At 50.6% G+C, this 22,517-nt stretch overlaps 1 protein-coding gene across 1 annotated transcript; it reads left to right on the top strand.

The window, feature by feature from the left end:
• The first annotated feature begins 3,647 nt into the window (after positions 1-3,647).
• HMOX1 (heme oxygenase 1) lies at positions 3,648-17,326 on the top strand. The gene is made up of 5 exons (XM_050806886.1): positions 3,648-3,965; positions 6,613-6,733; positions 10,470-10,961; positions 13,310-13,409; positions 16,584-17,326. Exons 1-5 carry the CDS (start codon positions 3,943-3,945, stop codon positions 16,712-16,714), a joined length of 867 nt encoding a protein of 288 aa, XP_050662843.1. The 5' UTR covers positions 3,648-3,942; the 3' UTR covers positions 16,715-17,326.
• The last annotated feature ends 5,191 nt before the right edge of the window (positions 17,327-22,517 follow it).

Below are 22,517 nucleotides of genomic sequence, written 5' to 3'. Positions count from 1 at the left end.
AGTAGTCCTAACATGAGTGGGCAGAGCTGCCTTTCTCTGGAGCTCCAGGAAAGAATCCATTTCCTCACCTTTTCTAGCTGCTGGAAGCTCCCCACATTCCTTGGTTGGTTGCTTCATCCTCCAACTTCTTTTTTCTTTTTTTTTTTGAGACAGGGTCTGGCTCTGTTGCCCAGGCTGGAGTGCAGAGGCATGATCTTGGCTCACTGCAACCTCCGCCTCATGGATTCAGGTGATTCTCCTGCCTCAGCCTTCCGAGTAGCTAGAATTACAAGCATGCTGCACACCCAGCTAATTTTTGCCTGGATAATTATTGTATTATTAGTAGACACGGGGTTTCACCATGTTGGTCAGGCTGGTCTTGAACTCCTGACCTCAGGTGATCTGCCCACCTCAGCCTCCCAAAGTGCTGGGATTATAGGTGTGAGCCACTGGGCCTGGCTTCATCCTCCATCTTCAAAGCTAGCAGCATGGCATCTCCCAGTCTCTCTATCCTCTGCTTTCCTTGTCACCTTCTGTATGTGCAACTGTCCAGCCTCCCTCTTATAAGGCCCAGGAGGATAATCCAAGATAATTCCCCATCTCAACATCCTTGACTTAATCATGTCTGCAAGATCCTTTTACTACGTAAGGTAACAAAAAGGTAACCTATTCACAGGTTCTGGGGATTAGGATGTGGACATCTTTAAGGGGCTTTTTTTTTTTGGCCCACCAGGAGGAGAGAGAATAGCATTTGGATCATTCTGTTGCTTGACTAGAAAGAAGGGGAAGTCAGGAGGCTGAATCAGCATGTGAAAGGGCCACAGGCTCAGCCCTGGGACAGCAGAGAGGACCAGAACAGCTCTGGCCTGGCCTCTTCCACCCCAGCAACCTCTGTGTGGGAGGTCTGTTCTAACCAAGTCTGGGGCTCCCAGAGAACAGTTAGAAAAGAGAGCAAGCCCGGACCGGGAGCCAGGAACCCTGGGTCTCTGGAGGTTCTCTTTCCAATGTGGGGCATAGCCTGGCCAAGTCCCTCCTGCTCTTGGGGGTCTCTGCTTCCCTGTGTTAAATAAAAAGGGTTCAGATCTCACGAGTTTTACCCTGTAGGGTCGCTGAATGGACAGACTCTGGATCTATACATGCAAACTCATCTCCCCTAAACTCCTGGACCGTCTGTGAGAGGGATTGGGGTGTGGTAGTCAGGACTGTGGGGACTGGCTTCAAAGGGCCGTAGTTTGAATCCTGGCTCTTCCATCATTAACTGTGTGACTTGGGAAAATGACTTATCCTCTTTGTCCCTCAGTGCTCATGTGGGCAAAATAGAGACGAAAACGATGATTGGCCATAGCTTGCAAGACTGTTGTCAGGATGGGCTGAGATCGTGCGTATAAAGTCTCTCTGCACATAGTAAATTCTCAGTAAAGCCTGGTTAGAATGACAGTTTGGAATTGTAGCTTGGTTCCAGCCCATTCTATCAGCCCAGTAATATTACAGCCTAACAATATTATTTTTTCCCAGAAAGAGACTTTGAAGCATCTATGCGTTCAGGCATGCATTCAGTATTAACTGTCTGTGACCTGCCAGGCACTATTCCAGGAACTGGGAATTTACAAAGCAAAGTAGGCAAGGTCTCCATCTTTGTGCTTGACATGCCACTGTTGGGGCTCAGAAAGTGACACCAGGACAACTGGTGATTTGACATGATGAGAGGCCTTAGAGCTGCCTCAGGGTCAAAGTCCCTCTGGAATTTCCTTATCTGACCAAGAACACTTCTTTCCAAGAGAAATGCAATTGTATTAAGTCCTTTTTCTTTTGAGATGGAGTCTCGCTCTGTTGCCCAGGCTGGAGTGCAGTGGTGCTATCTCGGCTCACTGCAACCTCCTCCTCTGGGGTTCAAGCGATTCTCCTTCCTCAGCCTCCCAAAGTGCTGGGATTACAGGGGTGAGCCACCGCGCCCAGCCAATGTTAAGCCCTTTTTCTAGGAATCTCATCAAATATCCAGGAAAGATCCTGGAGAGAGAAAGAAACCGGGAGTCATCACCAGACCCAGACAGATTTACCCGTTCTTCTGAGGGCAGTGCCCAGAGATAACCTGGGTGACTTTATCTGCCTAGGACAACCTTTGTTCCTGTGCAGCGTCACCTCCACCTTCCCTTAAAGTCTGCCTTTCCCCTCCAGGGCCATTCCTTCTTGCTAATGATTTACTGACTTTCAAAAGAATTGTCTGTATTCCCTATCTCCCTTCTCCCCTATAAAAAAGGCTAGATAGCCACTGTACTGCACTGGGTTACAGGGTTACCATTCTTCCGTGATTACCCCATTACAATACATTTGTGTACGTCTTCTCCTCTTAACGTGACTTTTGTCAGTTGATTTTCAGGGAACCTTCAGAGGAAGAAGGGGAATTTTTTTCAAGGCCATTAGCTCACCTTTGGGAGAATGATCCTTTCCAATACAATCTCAGAAGTGCCCCTGGGCTGTAGTGGCCCTACCTTGAATTCCAGGAAGTTGTTTTTTGTTGTTGTTGTTTTTTGTTTTTTTTTTGAGAGACAGGGTCTTGTTCTATTGCCCAGGTTAGAATACAGTAGCGTGATCACAGCTCACTCCAGCCTCTACATCCCAGGCTCAAGCGAACCTCCAGCCTCAGCCTTTCAAGTAGCTGGGACCACAGGCATGTGCCACCATGCCCAGCTAATTTATTTTCTATTTTATAGAGACAGGGTCTCCCTATGTTGCCCAGGCCAGTCTCGAACTCAAAACAATCTTCCCACCTCAACTGGGCTCAAAGCAATCTTCCCACCTCAACCTCCCAAAGTGCTGGGACTACAGGTGTGAGCTACCATGCCAGGCCTGAAAGCCATCTTATAAAAAACAAAAAAACATTAGAATGAGAATCATAGCATTGGGAAATGACTCTATGAAATCTATGAATCATCTGGTCCATTTGTTTTGTCCTCTGGGTTCACCCAATGACCCTCTTTTCCCCAAGTTCTCAGCAGTGCACCTCATGCAGAATTGATTCAATAGGCGATCAGCAAGGGCCAGCTCTGCTCTGGGCCCTGAGCAGGCACTGAGTATAAGTCAGACCTGAATGTGCCTGGAAGAGTGTCCCACGCAACCCAGCAGGGAAGCAGTTTGTATGACAGGTGTCCCAGTCCAGGCGGGCACCAGGTGCTGCCGGAGTGTGGAGGAGGCAGGCGGGGACTTAGTCTCCTCCCTGGGTTTGGACACTGGCTTCCTGCTTTATGTGTGACACCACTGCACCTCTCTGAGCCTCAGTTTCTCCAGCTGCAAAATGGGAGCGATCTACCCCCACAGGTCAGTTGTAGGGATGAACCATGAAAATACTGGAGTCTCTGTTTTTTGACAGGAACTAAAAAACCAGATCCTAAATGTACATTTAAAGGGGGTGTGAGGAGGCAAGCAGTCAGCAGAGGACTCCAGAAGGTGGCATTTTAGGGAGCTGGAGACAGCAGGGTCTGGGGTTGCTAAGTTCCTGATGTTACCCACCAGCCTCTTGCTCTGAGCAGCGCTGCCTCCCAGCTTTCTGGAACCTTCTGGGACGCCTGGGGTGCATCAAGTCCCAAGGGGACAGGGAGCAGAAGGGGGGGCTCTGGAAGGAGCAAAATCACACCCAGAGGCTGCAGCTTCTCAGATTTCCTTAAGGTGTGTGTGTGTGTGTGTTTTTTTTCTAAAAGTCTATGGCCAGACTTTGTTTCCCCAGGGTCATATGACTGCTCCTCTCCACCCCACACTGGCCCGGGGCGGGCTGGGCGCGGGCCCCTGCGGGTGTTGCAACGCCCGGCCAGAAAGTGGGCCTCAGCTGTTCCGCCTGGCCCACGTGACCCGCCGAGCATAAATGTGACCGGTCGCGGCTCCGGCACAGTCAACGCCTGCCTCCTCTCGAGCGTCCTCAGAGCAGACGCCGCCCGCGGAGCCAGCACGAACGAGCCCAGCACCGGTCGGATGGAGCGTCTGCAACCCGACAGGCAAGCGCGGGGCGCGGGACGGGCGCCTTTCCCTCCCCTCCCAGCTGGCGTCCCAGTCCCACCCGGGACACTGCCACGCAGCGACAGAGCCCGGGAGCCAGAAACTTGGGCCCTGGAGTCAGGAGGCGCGGGGTTCTGATCCTGCCTGTGCCCGTAGGGTGGCTGGAGGGAGGAACGGTGATTTACATGCCTGGCACCCTGGTATGCGGTTGGGGACCAAGATGGGAGTGTCCCTAGAGTATCCAGCCTTTGAGGTAGCCAATGTTTGTTAAATCCAACTTTCGAGGTGTGTTTGGAGTTGCTCTCTGCTGAATCTAGATCTCTGGGGCTTCCCTGTGAGGGAGTCAATTTTGTTTTAATCCAACTTTTGAGGTGTGCTTGGAGCTGCTGTCTGCTGAATCTAGATCCCTGGGGCTCCGCTAGCCTGGGAGAGCATGCTTGGTTCTCTTGGTGGCATCTGTCCCTCACTAGCTACGGAGGACCTGAGCCAGACATCACCCTGGCTACGGTGTTCCGCGTCTCACAAATAAGGATTGCCCAGTTCAGGCAGGCGACATGCCCTAGAGTACTCAGTCAGCAGGTGTCAGAACTGGGTGTTGAACCTTGGCCTGCCCACCTCCAGGTCTCGCTCGTTCCCTTCTTTCAAGAATTTCTTAGTTTTTTTTTTTTTTTTTTTTAACTCCTGGGCTCAAGCATCCTCCCACCTCAGCCCCCAGAGTTAACTGGGACTTACAGGCGTGTGCCGCTTCTCCCAAGAATTTGACCAGCTGTGTTGTAGAACAGGGGATGATGTTCCGGGAAGCAGGGCGGGAGGAAAGGGAAAAATGACAGTTCTATGGGGACGCAGGGATACGGACCCATGACAGAAATACTCCCGGAGAGACTTTTTCTTTCTTTTTTTTTTTTTTGAGACGGAGTCTTGCTCTGTCGCCCGGGCTGGAGTGCAGTGGCCAGATCTCAGTTCACTGCAAGCTCCGCCTCCCAGGTTTACGCCATTCTCCTGCCTCAGCCTCCTGAGTAGCTGGGATTACAGGAGCCCACCAACTCACCCGGCTAGTTTTTTTTGTATTTTTTAGTAGAGACGGGGTTTCACCGTGTTAGCCAGGATGGTCTCAATCTCCTGACCTCGTGATCCACCCGTCTCGGCCTCCCAAAGTGCTGGGATTACAGGCTTGAGCCACCGCGCCCGGCCGAGACTTTTTCTTTAACTAAAGCAGAATTTTTCAGAATTTTTAACCCTGACGTCTTCATGATGAGCATAACATGATAGGGGGGTCATGAGATTTGCATCTGAAACTTTAACAAAATAACTGAATTAAATATTGGGTCTAAAAGCCAATCAAAGCAATTACAAACTTTGAGATGCGCGTTCATGGGGCCTCTGCTTTTTCCTGGGTTATGCTGTACCTCCTCCTCCTCTCCACTGGGAACTACCGGTACCAGGATTTCCCCCTTGGTTTGGGGGACTGTATTATTCAGTGTTTTATTTTTATTTTATTTTTTTTTGAGACGGAGTCTCGCTCTGTCACCCAGGCTGGAGTGCAGTGGCTGGATCTCAGCTCACTGCCAGCTCCACCTCCACGGTTCACGCCATTCTCCCGCCTCAGCCTCCCGAGTAGCTGGGACTACAGGCGCCTGCCACCTCGCCCGGCTAGTTTTTTGTATTTTTTAGTAGAGACGGGGTTTCACCATGTTAGCCAGGATGGTCTCAATCTCCTGACCTCGTGGTCCGCCCATCTTGGCCTCCCAAAGTGCTGGGATTACAGGCTTGAGCCACCGCGCCCGCGCCTGGCCTAGTTAGTGTTTTAATGACTGAAGAGTGTTTACAAGGCTGCAAGAGTCACCATGCCCAGCCTGAATTTGTTTTTTTGTTGTTGTTGATTCTGGGGTTTTTTTTTTGCTTTTTTTTTTTTTTTTGAGATGGAGTCTTGCTCTGTTGCCCAGGCTGGAGTGCAGTGGCGTGATCTCGGCTCACTGCAACCTCCACTTCCTGGGTTCAAGCTATTCTCCTGCCTCAGCCTCTCGAGTAGTTGGGATTACAGGCGCCCACCACCACACCCGGCTAATTTTTTTTTTTTTGTATTTTTAGTAGAGATAGGGTTTCACCAATGTTGGCCAGGCTGGGCTCAAACTCCTGACCTCAGGTGATCTGCCCGCCTTGGCTTCCCAAAATGCTAGGATTACAGGTGTGAGCCACCACGCTTGGCCCTTTCTTTTTTTCTTTTTTTTTTAAGATGGAGTTTCTCTGTCACCAAGGCTGGAGTGCAGTGGTGTGATCTCAGCCCACTGCAACATTTGCCTCCGGGGTTCAAGCAGTTATAGGCATAATCGCTGGGATTACAGGCATCCACCACCATGCCCGGCTAATTTTGTATTTTTAGTAGAGATGGGGTTTCACCATGTTTGCCAGGCTAGTCTCGAACTCCTGACCTCAGGTGATCCGCCCACCTTGGCCTCCCAAAGTGCTGGGATTACAGGCGTGAGCCACTGCACCCAGCCACAAGGCTGCATCTTAAAGCGATTGGGAATGTGGCCTGAATAAGAATGGGAGTCCTTGGAGGCCTGCTTACAGGTGGGTGGCTCCTGCAGTTGGGGAGGACCCCACCCCCAGCCAGCTTTGTGTTCACCTATCCCATTTCCTCCTCAGCATGCCCCAGGATTTGTCAGAGGCCCTGAAGGAGGCCACCAAGGAGGTGCACACCCAGGCAGAGAATGCTGAGTTCATGAGGAACTTTCAGAAGGGCCAGGTGACCCGAGAGGGCTTCAAGGTATGTGGCTTGGTGGGACTAGCCCTGGTGGAGGGTGTGGCAGGTGTGGGTGGGCCCAAGGCTCAGGCCAGTGGTTTAAGTGGGGATGCTGAGGGACCAGATGGGCATGTCCAATGGAATCATCTTAAAAATGATGACACTGAGGCTCAGAGAGGGAAGGTGAGTTACCCAAGGTCACACAGCAAGTTCAGCCTGCTCTGTAGTGTTGTGGAGGGACTGGGGCAGCAGTGCCATTGACTGAGCACTGGTTCCATGTTGGGCATTTTGTACACTTGGTTTGTAATCTGTGCTTCAACCCTGATGAGAAAGATGAGGACTGGAAGGCTCAGAGAGTGACTAACAGAAGGTCACACAGCCAGTAAATGGAAAAGGCTGAAATCAACCAAGAGCTTGTACTCCTGACCTAACTCTAATTTGCCTCTGAAGATGAGGAGTAATATAGGTTGGAGCCTTAACAGAACCCTTTTCTAACAGTGAGACTGAGGGTGCCTCATCTAATCTCCCTAAGCCACCTTTTCCCCCTCTGTAAAAGAGGATTTCAACAGCAGGGTTTTCATAAGCACCCACTATATTGCCAGGTACTGATTTTGCTGTTTCCCAGCACTGTTGTGAAATTCATGCAAATAGAAGGAAGCACTTGACGAAGAACCGGGAAGATACTGGGTGTTAAAACATCAGTGTGGGGAAAGGCTTGTTCAGGTTGAACAGAGGGTGTGGGAGTGGGGAGTGGGGAGCTATATCCCACCACCTTCACCCCAGTCCCTTTTGCAATCTGTACCCTCTGCCACCCCCTACTTCCAACATGAGACATGCTTTATTTTTATTTTATTTTATTTTATTTCATTTGAGACAGAGTCTCACTCTGTTGCCCAGGCTGGAGTGCAATGGCAAGATCTCGGTGCCCTGAAACCTCTGCCTCCTGGGTGCAAGCGATTCTCCCGCTTCAGCCTCCAGAGTAGCTGGGACTACAGGTGCCCACCACCACGCCTGGCTAATTTTTGTATTTTTTTTTTAGTAAAAATGGGGTTTCACCATGTTGGCCAGGCTGGTCTTGTACTCCTGACCTCAGATGATCCATCTGCCCTGGCCTCCCAAAGTGCTGGGATTACAGGTGTGAACCACCGCCCAACGGAGACATACTTTAATTAGGAGAGATTTAACCTGTGGTTCCGGGCTGGGTGGGGCCCTTGGGCCCGTAATGGGTCTTCCTCATCCTCCTCCTCTCTCCATTAAAAAGATGAGGTACGCCCAGTTGCTGCAGTGTGGCTGAAGGCAGTGGGTGCAGGGAGGTGAATGCTGGAATATGCTATCCCCAGCCAGCTTAGACTTTGGATTTTGCCTCTAAGTCACAGGGTTCCAAGGAGGCACCAAGATCCGTGAGAGAATCCAGTGCTTGCTTACATTAAGCTGGTGGATGTGGCAGTTATCACAGCCTTTCTCACGGGAGCGCTAAGTGCCAGGCTGCCCTCTGTGCTGGCCCAGACCCTCTCACTTAATCCTCACACCAGCCCCATCTAGTATGTGGCAGGTGAGGGAACGGACTAGCACAATTGGCTAGCACAGTCACACAGACCTCTGACCATCTGCTCTAGGATAGGATAGGAAGCTGGGACCAGAGAGAGCAAGCGGGTCACCCATGGTCACACAGCTAAGGACCGGCAGAGCTGGGTGAGAACGAGGTCGGTCACACTGAAAAACCCAAGCTCTTTTGTACCAGGCTCCCTGGCTTTGTCCCCTCATGGAACAGAGCTGCTTTGAATGTTTACGGCTCAGAAATAACTTGGAACCTCCAACCTGAACGTCTTAACTTTGTCCTCCTTCAAATTCAAACGGGCGTATTAATGTGTAACGGGAGTTAGTGCCCCAGTCCAAGGTACCCTCAGGACCTGTTGCCCCAGCCCAGCATCCAGAGGTGGTGGGGTTCAGAACAGGCCTCTAGGAAGGAGAATTGTGCCCTGTAGTTGGTCACGTAGAGGTCAAAAGCCAGAAGCACATGGCCAATCTCCTTTAACCACTTCCATTTCAGCTATTCCCCTCTCCTGAGCCATGGTGGGTCCATAGCAACGCCCGGTCTTCAATCCAGTTTCATTTCTTACTAGCTGTGCAACCTCCATGTGTCATACCCTCTCTGAGTCTTAGTTTCCTTTTCTGTAAAAAGGGAATAGCAATTCCTTTGTTGGAGGTTTTTTTTTTTTTTTTTGAGACAGGGTCTTGCTCACTCTGTTCCCCAAGCTGGAGTACAGTGATATGATCACAGCTCACTGCAACCTTGAAATCCTGGGCTCAAGTGATCCCCCTGCCTCAGCTTCTGGAGTAGCTGGGACTACAGGCATGCAGCACCATACCTCGTTAATTTTTTTTTTTTTTTTTTTTTTTTTTTGAGTCAGATTCTCGCTCTGTTACCCAGGCTGGAGTGCAATGGCACGATCTTAACTCACTGCAATCTCTGCCTCCTGGGTTCAAGCAATTCTCCTGACTCAGCCTCCCGAGTAACTGTGATTATAGGCGTCCACCACCATGCCCGGCTAATTTTGTTTTTAGTAGAGATGGGGTTTCACCATATTGCCCAGGCTGGTCTGTTGGCTATGTTGGTCTTGAATTCCTGATCTCGTGATCCCCCCGACTCAGCCTCCCAAAGTGCTGGGATTACAGGTGTGAGCCACCACACCCAGCTGGCTAGTTTTTTAAATTTCTATGTATTTATTTACTTATTTATTTTTATTTTATTTATTTATTTTTGAGATGGAGTCTTGCTCTGTCACCCAGGCTGGAATGCAGTGGCCGGATCTCAGCTCACTGCAAGCTCCGCCTCCTGGATTTATGCCATTCTCCTGCCTCAGCCTCCTGAGTAGCTGGGACTACAGGCGCTCGCCACCTCGCCCGGCTAGTTTTTTGTATTTTTTAGTAGAGACGGGGTTTCACCGTGTTAGCCAGGATGGTCTCGATCTCCTGACCTCGTGATCCGCCCGTCTCGGCCTCCCAAAGTGCTGGGATTACAGGCTTGAGCCACCGCGCCCGGCTATTTATTTTTGAGACAGAGTCTCGTTCCGTCGCCCAGACTGGAGTGCAGTGGCGTGATCTGGGCTCACTGCAAGCTCCGCCTCCCGGGTTCACACCATTCTCCTGCCTCAGCCTCTCAAGTAGTAGCTGGGATTACAGGCACCAGCCATCAAGCCCAGCTAATTTTTTTTTGTATTTTTAGTAGAGACAGGGCTTCACCGTGTTAACCAGGATGGTCTTGATCTCCTGACCTTGTGATCCGCCCGCCTTGGCCTCCCAAAGTGCTGGGATTACAGGCGTGAGCCACCGCGCCCGGCCCCAGCCAGCTAGTTTTTTAAAAGAATGTTTTGTAGAGGTGGGATTGCCCAGGCTGTTCTCAGACTCCTGGCTTTAAGCAGTCCTCCCACCTTAGCCTCCCAAAGTGCAGGGATTACAGGGGTTTGAGCCACTGCACCAGGCCAGTTTGTTGGATTTTTATATAAGGATTCAATTAGGTTGCTTGTTTTGCCCAGTGGGGTAAAAGGGTTTTAGGCTGAGAAAGTGCATGATCGTCTTTTTCTCTTATAAAAATCCCTCTGGCTGCTGTGTGAAGAGGATTGTAGTGAGGGGTGGCAGAAGGAGTCAGAGCCCAGCTGACAAGTGATGAGGGCCTTTCCAAAGGCAGTAGTGGAGGGGACGGACAGAGGTGGGGGTCTTCTATGTGGCTGGCGGCCTGACCTGCTCACTCTGCTTTCAGCTGGTGATGGCCTCCCTGTACCACATCTATGTGGCCCTGGAGGAGGAGATTGAGCGCAACAAGGAGAGCCCAGTCTTCGCCCCTGTCTACTTCCCAGAAGAGCTGCACCGCAAGGCCGCCCTGGAGCAGGACCTGGCCTTCTGGTACGGGCCCCGCTGGCAGGAAGTCATCCCCTACACACCGGCAATGCAGCGCTATGTGAAGCGGCTCCATGAGGTGGGGCGCACAGAGCCCGAGCTGCTGGTGGCCCACGCCTACACCCGCTACCTGGGTGACCTGTCTGGGGGCCAGATGCTCAAGAAGATTGCTCAGAAAGCCCTGGACCTGCCCAGCTCTGGCGAGGGCCTGGCCTTCTTCACCTTCCCCAACATTGCCAGTGCCACCAAGTTCAAGCAGCTCTACCGCTCCCGCATGAACTCCCTGGAGATGACTCCCTCGGTCAGGCAGAGGGTGATAGAAGAGGCCAAGACCGCGTTCCTGCTCAACATCCAGGTGAGGGTTGCGCAGCCTGGGGCAGCCTCTGCTTCCCCCCACTGTTCCTCCAAGGGATCCTTCTCATTGTAGGGAAGGGTGGTATGGGTCATGGTTAACACAGGGAACCAGGGTTCCAGCACTGCCACTTACTAGCTGGGTGATCTTGGGCAAATGCTTAATCTCTCTGTACCTCAGTTTCCCTATCTGTAAAATAGGGATAATAATGGTACCTCTATCTTAGACTTTTAAGGCTTGAGTGAGTTTACAGCAGTGAAGTCCCCACATCAGTGTCTGGCACAAGAGGAAGCCCTCAAATTTTCACTACTGTCATAATGGGACATGAGAATCAGTTGTAGCTCTCCGTGACAACGGTCTGTGGCAACGTATAAGTTGTGTGTGCACTAGTGTGTAGCCAGGTTGGCACTCCCAGGGTTACAGGTGGCCTCTGCCTTCCAGGGACTCTCAGCCTAGCCAAAGAGCTTTACCTCTTTCTACAAGTGTCTCAAATCCAGGGGGAAGGTGGGGTTTGGGCAAAGCCTGGAAGGATGAATTCTTAGGCAGAGGTGGAGGGGATCCTTCTAACCAGATGTCATAGAGCCTTCTCTCTCTGCCAGCCCCTGGAGGTGCCATGGGGCCTGGGGCTAGGGCTCATGCCCTCCTGGCTCACTAATCCCAGCCTTGGATTGCAGAAGATTCTGGTCCTGGCCCCTGTTACGGAACAAGGCCTTTCCCTTCCACCACACCCCCTCAGAAAATCCAATCAGTCTTGGAAGAAGAAAATCTATGTCTTTCAGAGAAGTGTAGTCAAAAGAAAAGGGAGGCCAGGTGCAGTGGCTCACGCCTGTAATCCCAGCTCTTTGGGAAGCCAAGGTGGGTGGATTGCTCAGGAGTTTCAGACCAGCCTGAGCAACATGGCAAGACCCCTGTCTCTATCAAAAAAAAAAAAAATTAAAAAAAATTTTTTTTTTTTTTGAGGCGGAGTCTCGCTCTGTCCCCCAGGCTGGAGTGCAGTGGCCGGATCTCGGCTCACTGCAAGCTCCGCCTCCCGGATTTACGCCATTCTCCTGCCTCAGCCTCCTGAGTAGCTGGGACTACAGGCGCCCGCCACCTCGCCCGGCTAGTTTTTTGTATTTTTTAGTAGAGACGGGGTTTCACTGTGTTAGCCAGGATGGTCTCGATCTCCTGACCTCGTGATCCGCCCGTCTCGGCCTCCCAAAGTGCTGGGATTACAGGCTTGAGCCACCGCGCCCGGCCAAAAAATTTTTTTAAAGAAAAGGGATTGGGGTCAGAACTGGCTCTCAGGCTCGCGCCTATAATACCAACACTTTGGGAGGCCAAAGCAGGAAAGTGGCTTGAGCCCAGCCCTGGTAACACAGTGAGACCCCATCTCTACACAAAAATGAAAAAAAAAAGCCAGATATAGTAGCGTGCAGCTGTAGTCCCAGCTACTTGGGAGGCTGAAGTGGGAGGATTGCTTGAGCCCAGGAGGTCAAGGCTACAGTAAGCCATGATAGTGCTACTGCACGCCAGCCTGGGCAACGGCAACAAAGCAAGACTCTGTCTCAAAAATAAAAACAAACAAACGGCTCTTGGTGCCTGACCTCTGGGTCAGTCCTTGGGCAAAGCACTTAACCTGTAGGAGCTACAGTTTCCTCATCTGCAAGGCTAACAAATACCATTCAGCACACCTCACCAAGGCTGAATTTAGCAAATCTAAATTCAAGGGAAGAAAGCAGCCGCAGAAGAGTGCATATACAAGGATACCACTTAATATTATTTCAAAACAAGCAACGCAGCCTTTTGCACGGAGACACAGGCTAAGGACATGGGTGGCCACAGTGATCCAGGATCATTGTTATCAGTTGGGAGGGCAAGAGCAGGCAGGGGAGTCAATTGGGCTTGGAACATCTTATCTCTTAAGGTGGATGAAAGGGACATGAATATTATTTATTTATTTGAGACAGAGTCTCGCCCTGTCACCCAGGCTGGAGTGCAATGGCGCAATCTCGGCTCACTGCAACCTCCGCCTACCAGGTTCAAGCAATTTTCCTGCCTCAGCCTCCCGAGTAACTGGGATTACAGGCATGTGCTACCACACCCAGCTAATTTTTTGTATCTTTAGTAGAGATGGGGTTTCACTATGTTGGCTAGGCTGGTCTCGAACTCCTGACCTCGTGATGTGCCCACCTTGGCCTTCCAAAGTGCTGGGATTACAGGCGTGAGCCACTGCGCCCGGCCAATATTTTTCTTACCATCTTGTTATTTCCAAAATATTTCCTAACACAACTTGTCTTAAGGTCCTACCTTCAGCTGGGACCTGGCAGCATCTCTTACTGAGATAGGCATGTGTGTCTTTTGTCTTTTAGCTCTTTGAGGAGTTGCAGGAGCTGCTGACACATGACACCAAGGACCAGAGCCCCTCACAGGCACCAGGGCTTCGCCAGCGGGCCAGCAACAAAGCGCAAGGTGAGAGCATCCAGGGAGGGGCACTTCCTCTGGGCTACAGATGGAGAGGGACCTGACTGTCTGACTCTAGTATCTCTACTCTTTTTTTATTATTATTATTATTATTATTTTTTTGAGACGGAGTTTCGCTCTGTCGCCCAGGCTGGAGTGCAGTGGCACGATCTCGGCTCACTGCAAGCTCCGCCTCCCGGGGTTCACGCCATTCTCCTGCCTCAGCCTCCCAAGTAGCTGGGACTACAGGCGCCCGCCACCACACCCGGCTAATTTTTTTTGTATTTTTAGTAGAGATGGGGTTTCACCGTGTTGCCAGGATGGTCTCGATCTCCTGACCTCGGGATCCACATACCTCGGCCTCCCAAAGTGTTGGGATTACAGGCGTGAGCCACCGCACCCAGCCTCAGTATCTCTACTCTTCTGTTTTCTGAATGTTTGCTGGTGGTGGGTATTGTTTCCTGCTGCCTCACCCCATTGCCCCTGTAAGGACAGGTTCCCCCTACGTTGCCCAGGCTAGTCTTGAACACCTGACTTCAAGCGATCCTCCTGCCTCTGCCTCCCAAGTGCTGCAATTACAGGCGAGAGCCACCATGCCAGCTTGAATGTTTTTTTGGGTGGTGGTTGTTCGTGGAGATAGAGTCTCGCCCAGGCTAGAGTGCAGTGGCGCTATCTCAGCTCACTGCAACCTCCGCCTCCCGGGTTCAAGCAATTCTCCTGCCTCAGCCTCCCGGGTAGCTGGGATTATAGGCACCCACCACCATGCCCGGCTAATTTTGTTTGTATGTTTAGCAGAGATGGGGTTGCACCATGTTGGCCAGGCTGGTCTCGAACTCCTGACCTCAGGTGATCCGCCCACCTCGGCCTCCCAAAGTGCTGAGATTACAGGCGTGAGCCACTGCGCCTGGCCACCTGCATGTTTTTGTATGAGAAGTGGAGGGCAGGCAAAAGGGCCTGGGGTCAACCTTCAGTGTGTGGCTCTGGGCAAGCCATGAGACTTCTCCCTGCCTTAGTTTCCCCACCTGGAAAATCCAGTGAGGTTCAGCTACTTCTAGTTCACTGGGTCAGAAGTGTACAAGAACCCCTCAGAAATCATGGGAAACTCCCGCCCCCTTAATTTAGACTCCTTTTTAGGCCTTTGGTCCCCTGATGTGGGCCAGGGAGGTGGGGACCTGTATCCAGCTGTGAACCTGCCACAGGGAGATGTCCCTTCCGAGTCTTGTTGTGTGTGAGCCCCTCCCTCATGTGCCTAAGAACGATCGAGGCTGGCTGCAGTGAGAACATCTTGGAAACTTCCAAAAAGACCAAAATGCTCCACAAAATGTACCCTCACTAAGCCTAAAACACTGAGGCAGGGAGTGTGGCTTTGGGATGGGTAGCAATGAAGGGGTAAGGCTTAGCGCTACCTCCTGGCAGGTTATATTAGGCCTCCCCTCCTGTGCCACCGTAACCTGGCTTGTGGCTTTCTCACTTGTGCCAGACCACACAGACCCCTCTACTGGGGGGCTGTAACCCCGGAGGGCTTGGCTATCTAGTGGGGTAGGGAGACATCACCCTAATGCAGCAGTTCTCAAAGTGTGGTGTCCTACCTGTGGGGGGTGGTAGTCCTAGTATCCCCTCAAGGGGTCTGTGAGGACAAAGCTATTTTTATAACACTACTACTATTTGTTTGCTTTTTTTTTTTTTTTTTGAGACAGGGTCTTGCTCTGTCACCCAGGCTGGAGTGTAGTGGCACAAACACAGCTCACGGCAGCTTCAACTCCCAGGTTCAAGCGATTCTGCCACCTTCTCCCGAGTAACTGGGACTACAGGCACGTGCCACCACACCCAGATTTTTTTTTTTGGCTTTTTAAAAAAACTATTTTCTCATGAATATGTGTTGGCATTTTCCAAAGGTTATGTGACATGTGATGCTCTCTCATGGATGTGATGGCTCATGGAATGTGTGCCTGTATGTTCTTATATGTTAAGAATTTCTCAGTTTTGGCCAGGCACAGTGGCTTATGCCTGTAATCCCAGCACTTTGGGAGACTGAGGCAGGGGGATCACTTGAGGTCAGGAGTTTGAGACCAGCTTGGCCAATGTGGTGAGACCCCATCTCTACTAAAATATAAAAATTAGCTGGGCATGATGGTGCACACCTGTAATCCCAGCTACTTGGGAGGCTGAGGCAGGAGAATCTCTTGAGTCTGGGAGGCGGAGGTTGCAGTGAGCTGAGATTGCACCACTGTACTCTAGCCTGGGCAACAGAGCAAGACTCTATCTCAAAAAAAAAAAAATAAATAAAATAAAAAAAGAAAAGAAAGAATTTCTCAGTTATAATTTCTAATTTTGTAAATAGTGATAGCTATACTCACACAAACAAAAGCTCTTCTGGATCCTTGGTTGCATTTGAGTATAAAGGGGTTTTGGAACCAAAACATGAGAGAACTATACCCCTAATCCATCAGAAGGAGCAGGAGCCTTTAATATGAACAACACACATGTAAATGTCACAGTGTACATGCTTGCTTTTACTTCCTGTGACCGCAGGCCTGGGCCACCAGACCTACAGCCCTGTTTTCTCTCGGAAAGCCCCTCTCATAGCCCAGGGCGGGGCTAGGATTCAAACCCAGCTGTTCTGGCTCCAGAGACCTGCCCTGGACTCTGTCCTCCTTCTAAAGACCTAAGAGCACCCACTCTGTGCCTGAGGAGGAGGCACATCTACCCAGGCTGCATGGCTGGCTCTGGCCTATCATATTTTAATAACCAGGGGTGGAACTGAACTTGAATTTTGACCTCAGAGCTCCTGCTTTCTAGCTCCTGCTCCATCATCACCATACTTAGCAAATGTGTGAGTCTGAGAGGAAGATTTACAGCTCTGACCTAATCGCTGGCAAAGTTTAAGGAGAAGAAAGGGAGCAGGCAGAAATCTGAAAACCATGCCTGGGCCCAAGAATGTTTTCACAATGTGGCCTGGCTGCACAGGGAATAACAGACAGCTTGGAGAAGTAGTGAGCTGCCTGTCTTTGAAGGTATTCAAGCAGTGGCTAGAGGGACACCTGTTTGTGGTCTTGCAGAATCCTGGCGTTGAGCAGGGACTGTACCACAGATCCTGAGGCCACTCTGCTTTGCTTTTCTATGACGTCAGACACCCTGATGCATGCCCACCTGTTATTGACCTTGCCCCATTTTCTCTTTCAGACTCTGCCCCCGTGGAGACTCCCAGAGGGAAGCCCCAGCTCAACACCCGCTCCCAGGTTCCACTTCTCCGATGGATCCTTACGTTCAGCTTTCTGGTGGCAACAGTTGCCGTAGGGCTTTATGCCATGTGAATGCAGGCATGCTGGCTCCCAGGGCCATGAACTTTGTCCAGTGGAAGGCCTTCTTTCTAGAGAGGGAAATCTCTTAGCTGGCTTCCTTATCGTGGGCACTGGAGGCTTTCAGGGCCTCCATCCCTCTCACTGTGTCCCTCTCTCTGGAAAGCAGGAAGGAGCCTATGGCATCTTCCCCAACGAAAAGCACATCCAGCCAGTGGCCTAAACTTCAGAGTGGGCCAAAGGATCCAGCCCTGCCCTTCAGCATCCTCAGTTCCTGCAGCAGAGCCTAGAAGACACCCTAGATGTGGCAGCTGTCTCAAACCTCCAAAAGTCCTGAGTTTGAAGTATCCTTGTTGACATGGCCATGACCACTTTCCCCGTGGGCCATGGCAATTTTTACATAAAACTGAAAAGATGTTGTGTCTTGTGTTTTTGTCTTATTTTTGTTGGAGCCACTCTGTTCCTGGCTCAGCCTCAAATGCAGTATTTTTGTTGTGTTCTATTGTTTTTATAGCAGGGTTGGGGTGGTTTTTGAGCCATGCGTGGGTGGGGAGGGAGGTGTTTAACGGCACTGTGGCCTTGGTCTAACTTTTGTGTGAAAAAATAAACAACATTGTCTGATAGTAACTTGAAGTATTGTTCATGGGTTTTGTTATTCTTGGGGAGCTGATCTTTTCCTCCCTGGCTACTTGCGTGCTCAGTAGGAGAGGTAGTGATGGGGGGTTGGCAGAAGCTGGTCTGTTTGAGAATACAGAAGGTGAGCTTTTCTTTTTATCTTTTCTTTTTTTTTGAGACAGTCTCACTCTGTTGTCCAGGCTGGAGTGCAATGGCGCAATCTTGGCCTACTGCAACCTCTGCCTCCCGGGTTCACTCGATTCTCCTGCCTCAGCCTCCTGAGTAGCTGGGATTACAGATATTCATCACCATGCCTGGCTAATTTTTATATTTTTAGTAGAGATGGGGTTTCACCATATTGGCCAGGCTGGTCTTGAACTCCCGACCTCAGGTGGTCCACCTGCCTCAGCCTCCCAAGGTGCTGGGATTACAGGCGTGAGCCACTGTGCCCGGCCCAGGAGGTGAGCTTTAAGCAGCTGGTGGGCGAATATTTGTGTTGAACCCTGCTTTGATGCAAGATTCGCCTTTATGGCCGGGCGCGGTGGCTCAAGCCTGTAATGCCAGCACTTTGGGAGGCCGAGACGGGCGGATCACGAGGTCAGGAGATCGAGACCATCCTGGCTAACACCGTGAAACCCCGTCTCTACTAAAAATACTAAAAACTAGCCGGGCGAGGTGGCGGGCGCCTGTAGTCCCAGCTACTCCGGAGGCTGAGGCAGGAGAATGGCCTAAACCCGGGAGGCGGAGCTTGCAGTGAGCTGAGATCCGGCCACTGCACTCCAGCCCGGGCGACAGAGCGAGACTCCGTCTCAAAAAAAAAAAAAAAAAAAAAAAAAAAAAAAAAGATTCGCCTTTATGGAGGACGGGGTTGCCCTGTTTGGCTGAAAGGAGCAGATTCTGGGGCAAAATTTGTATTTTCTGTCCAGTGACAGGGACTGGAGTGAAATTCTTTGGTTCAAATTCCTGCTACACCACTTTGAGGTTAGTCACTTAACCTCTCTGGGGCTCCATTTTATCACTGGTGACATGAGTACAGTGATACCTAACTCACCTATCTTGTCCTGAGAAGCAAACGAGATGCATGTGAAATGCCAATGCCATACACGGTTAGCTGCTATTATGCAAAGAAGGAGACCAGTGTTTGGTGATTCTTGTACTGCGGAGTCACTTCATCTATGGCATCCCTATGTTCGGGCGTGTCTGACGGCCAGGATGGATTTCATTGAGGTCTGTTCAGCTCTAAAATCTAAGCCCTTCCTATGACCCTAAATCAAGAAAATACTGAATATGTAGCCTCCCAATCTGGGAAAGTGAAAAACCTTTGCTGAAGGTGTCCTGGGCAGAGCACAGGACAATTTTTTTTTTTTTTTTTTTTGAGACAGGGTCTGGCTTTGTCATCCACATTGGAGTGCAGTGGTGCGATCTCGGCTCACTGCAACCTCCGCCTCTTGGGCTTAAGCCATCCTGTGGTCTCGGCCTCCTGAGTAGCTGGGACTACAAGTGCACACCAGATTTTTGTATCTTTTTGTAGAAACGAGGTTTTGCTATGTTGCCCAGGCCAGTCTCAAACTCCTGAACTAAAGTGATCCTCCCACTTTGGCTTCACAAAATGCTGGGATTACAGGCGTGAGTCACTGTGCCTGGCCAAGGTGGTTTTTTTTTTTTGAGATGGAGTCTCATTCTGTTGCCCAGGCTAGAGTGCAGTGGCACGATCTCAGTTCATTGCAACCTCTGCCACCCAGGTTCAAGCAATTCTCCTGCCTCAGCCTCCCAAGTAGCAGGGATTACAGGCGCCTACCACTGCGCCTGGCCAATTTTTTTAGTTTTAGTAGAGACAAGGCTTCACCATGTTGGCCATGCTGGTCTTGAACTCTGGACCTTGTGATCCACCTGCCTCAGCCTCCCAAAGTGCTGGGATTACAGGTGCAAACCACTGTGGCCAGCCAAGGTGTTTCTTTATAGGACCAGTACCTGAGGACTGGGAGTCAGGAGACCTTTGTCCCTAGTCCGATTTTCCACTTCAAGGCTCATTTTGTTCACTGGTAAAATGAGAAGAATACACATACCTTTCACAGCTGGTGGGAGGATCCAGCGATGTCTAAACACCAGTCTGTGCATGGTGGCATCAGAATTACTTGGAGATACTTAACCACGGAATCCAGGGCTCCACACGGAGAGATCCTAACTCTGGAGACCTGGGATGGGGCTCTAGAATTGTTTTTTTTTTTTTTGAGACCGAGTCTGACTCTGTCGCCCAGGCTGGAGTGCAGTGGCATGATCTCGGCTCACTGCAAGCTCCGCCTCCTGGGTTCACGCCATTCTCCTGCCTCAGCCTCCCAAATAGCTGGGACTACAGGCGCCCGCTACCACGTCCGACTAATTTTTTGAACGTATGTATGTATTTATTTATTTAAAAATATATTTTTTTTGAGACGGAGTCTTGCTCTGTCGCCCACGCTGGAGTGCAGTGGAGCCATCTTGGCTCACTGCAACCTCCGCCTCCTGGGTTCAAGCAATTCTCCTGCCTCAGCCTCCTTAGTAGCTGGGATTACAAGCGCCCGCCACCAGGCCCAGCTAATTTTTGTATTTTTAGTAGAGACGGGGGTTTCACCATGTTGTTCAGGCTGGTCTCGAACCCCTGACCTCGTGAACCACCCACCTCGGCCTCCCAAAGTGCTGGGATTACAGGCATGAGTCACTGCGCCTGGCCCAATTTTTTGTATTTTTAGTGGAGACGGGGTTTCACTGTGTTAGCCAGGATGGTCTCGATCTCCTGACCTCGTGATCTGCCTGCCTTGGCCTCCCAAAGTGCTGGGATTACACGCGTGAGCCACCGCGCCTGGCCTAGAATCGGTATTTATGAAAAGTACCTTAGGAGATTCCAACACACACCCAGGTCCAGGAGCACATATGGTCACGTATGCAAAGCACAGGCATTCAAATAGCAACTGGAGCCGGACGCAGTGGCTCACAACTGTAATCCCAACACTTTTGGGAGGCTGAGCCAGATGGATTCCTTGAGGCCAGGAGTTCGAGAGCAGCCTGGCCAATATGGTGAAAACCCATCTCTACTAAAACCACAAAATTAGCTGGGAGTGGTGGCGCATGCCTGTAATCCCAGCTACTTGGGAGGCTGACGCAGGAGAATCACTTGAATCCGGGAGGCTGAAGTTGCAGTGAGCCGAGATCGCAACACTGCACTCCAGCTTTGGCAACAGAGCAAGACTCCGTCTCAAAAAAACAAAACAAAAACCAAATAGCAGCTAGGACTCTCCTGCCCTGGGCCCAGTTTCCTCATCTGTGAAAGGGGCATAGATATTCACTGTACTTACAAAGAAAGGAAGGGAGAGGGGAGGGGAGAGAGAGAAATCATCTTGAATTCTACCAATAGGAGAATGGCTGAATATTTTTTTCCTATCAATTGTCGAACAAAGCCAGACGCTAGTTAAAGTGGTAAGCACAGATTTTAATCAGTAATGATCTTTTCCTTATTGCAATAGGGAAAAGAGTCCAGTATGAACTGAACTCAGCTTTAATTTGTACAGAGGTATTTTAAAGGGAGGTTGACCAGCCTGGGCAATATGGTAAAACCCCATCTCTACAAATGAATAAATAAATTCGCCGGGTGTGGTGGTGAGGTTGAGGTGGGAGGATCACGTGAGCCTGGGAGGTCAAGGCTGCAGTGAGCTGTGATCGCACCACTGCACTCCGGCACTGGCAACAGAGACCCTGTCTCAAAAAAAAATAATAATAAAAAAAAAAAAAAACCAGGAAGATTGAGGGAGGAAGGGGTGGGCAAGTGATTAGCAGAGTCCGTGAAGTGAAAAATTACAAAAGGTTAAGTCAGTGTAAATGCATTGAGGCTAGCTGTGTCTGCCAGTTGGCAATGATCAAAGTTAGAATTTTTGCCTCCTACAGAGACTGGGAGACAGAGGTCACATTCTCAGTTGTTGCCTGGAATAAACGGTAAACATTTATCAGAAGCCTTGAGTTTTCTCAGGCAGGCACCTTAGCGGGGGCTGGCTAGAGTCATTTCAGAGATGTTAGCAGCTGTTAGAAACTGTTAGTGTTTAAGTCTTTTTTTTTCTTTTTTTTTGAGACCAAGTCTCACTCTTGCCGCCCAGACTGGAGTGCAGTGGCATAATCTCAGCTCGCTGCAACCTTCGCCTCCTAGATTCAAGCAATTCTCCTGCCTCGGCCTCCCAAGTAGTTGGGATTACAGGCGCCTGCCACCACGCTTGGCTGTTTCGTATTTTTACTAGAGACGGGGTTTCACCATGTTGGCCAGGCTGGTCTCGAACTCCCGCCTCAGCCTCCCAAAATGCTGGGATTACAGGCATGAGCCACCATGCCTGGCCTGTCCTTTTTTCTTTTTAGAGATGAGTCTCGCTCTGTCGCTCCGGCTGCAGTGCAGTGGTGCAATTGAAACTCACTGCAGTCTCAAACTCCTGGGCTCAAGCCATCTTCTCACCTTGGCCTCTTGAGTAGCTAGGACAATAGGTGTGCTCCACCATGCCCAGTTAATAAAAAAAAAAATTTCAGGCTGAGCGTGGTGGCTCATGCCTGTAATTCCAGCACCTTGGGAGGCCGAGGCGGGTGGATCACCTGAGGTCAGGAGTTTGAGGCTGGCCAACATGGTGAAACCCCATCTCTACTAAAAATACAAAAAACTAGCCAGGTGTGGTGGCACACACCTGTAATCCCAGCTACTTGGGAAGCTGAGGCAGGAGAATTGCTTGAACCAGAATTGCCATTGCACTCCAGTCTGGGCAACAGACCGAGACTCTGTCTCAAACAAAACAAACAATAACAAAAAAAAGGCCCGGTGTGGTGGCTCACACCTGTAATCCCAGCACTTTAGTATGCCGAGGTGGGCGGATCATCAGGTCAGGAGTTCCATGACCAACATGGTAGAACCCCGTATCTAATAAAAATACAAAAATTAGCCAGGCGTGGTAGTGCCCACCTGTAGTCCCAGCTGCTCCGGAGGCTGAGGCAGGAGAACTGCTTGAACCTGGGAGGTGGAGGTTGCAGTGAGCGGAGATCATGCCACACTGCACTCCAGCCTGGGTGACAGAGTGAGGCTCTGTCTCAAAAAAAAAGAAAAAAAAACAACAACAACAAATTTCTAGAGAGGCAGGATCTTGCTATGTTGCCCAGGCTGGTCTCAACTCCTGGACCCAAGGGATCCTCTCATCTTGGC

This window comes from Macaca thibetana, chromosome 10 (genome assembly GCF_024542745.1).
Source record: "Macaca thibetana thibetana isolate TM-01 chromosome 10, ASM2454274v1, whole genome shotgun sequence".
In the NCBI taxonomy this organism is placed as follows: domain Eukaryota; kingdom Metazoa; phylum Chordata; class Mammalia; order Primates; family Cercopithecidae; genus Macaca; species Macaca thibetana.
Note: the sequence above shows the minus strand (reverse complement) of the source record. Positions and strands in the feature narration are given on the sequence as shown.

Excerpts from the sequence above, each read along its gene's own strand:
- HMOX1 (XM_050806886.1), top strand. The coding sequence starts at position 3,943 with ATGGAGCGTCTGCAACCCGACAG. Across the intron at positions 10,962-13,309 it reads CGTTCCTGCTCAACATCCAG|CTCTTTGAGGAGTTGCAGGA; the intron begins GTGAGGGTTGCG and ends TTTGTCTTTTAG. Across the intron at positions 13,410-16,583 it reads GGCCAGCAACAAAGCGCAAG|ACTCTGCCCCCGTGGAGACT; the intron begins GTGAGAGCATCC and ends TTTCTCTTTCAG.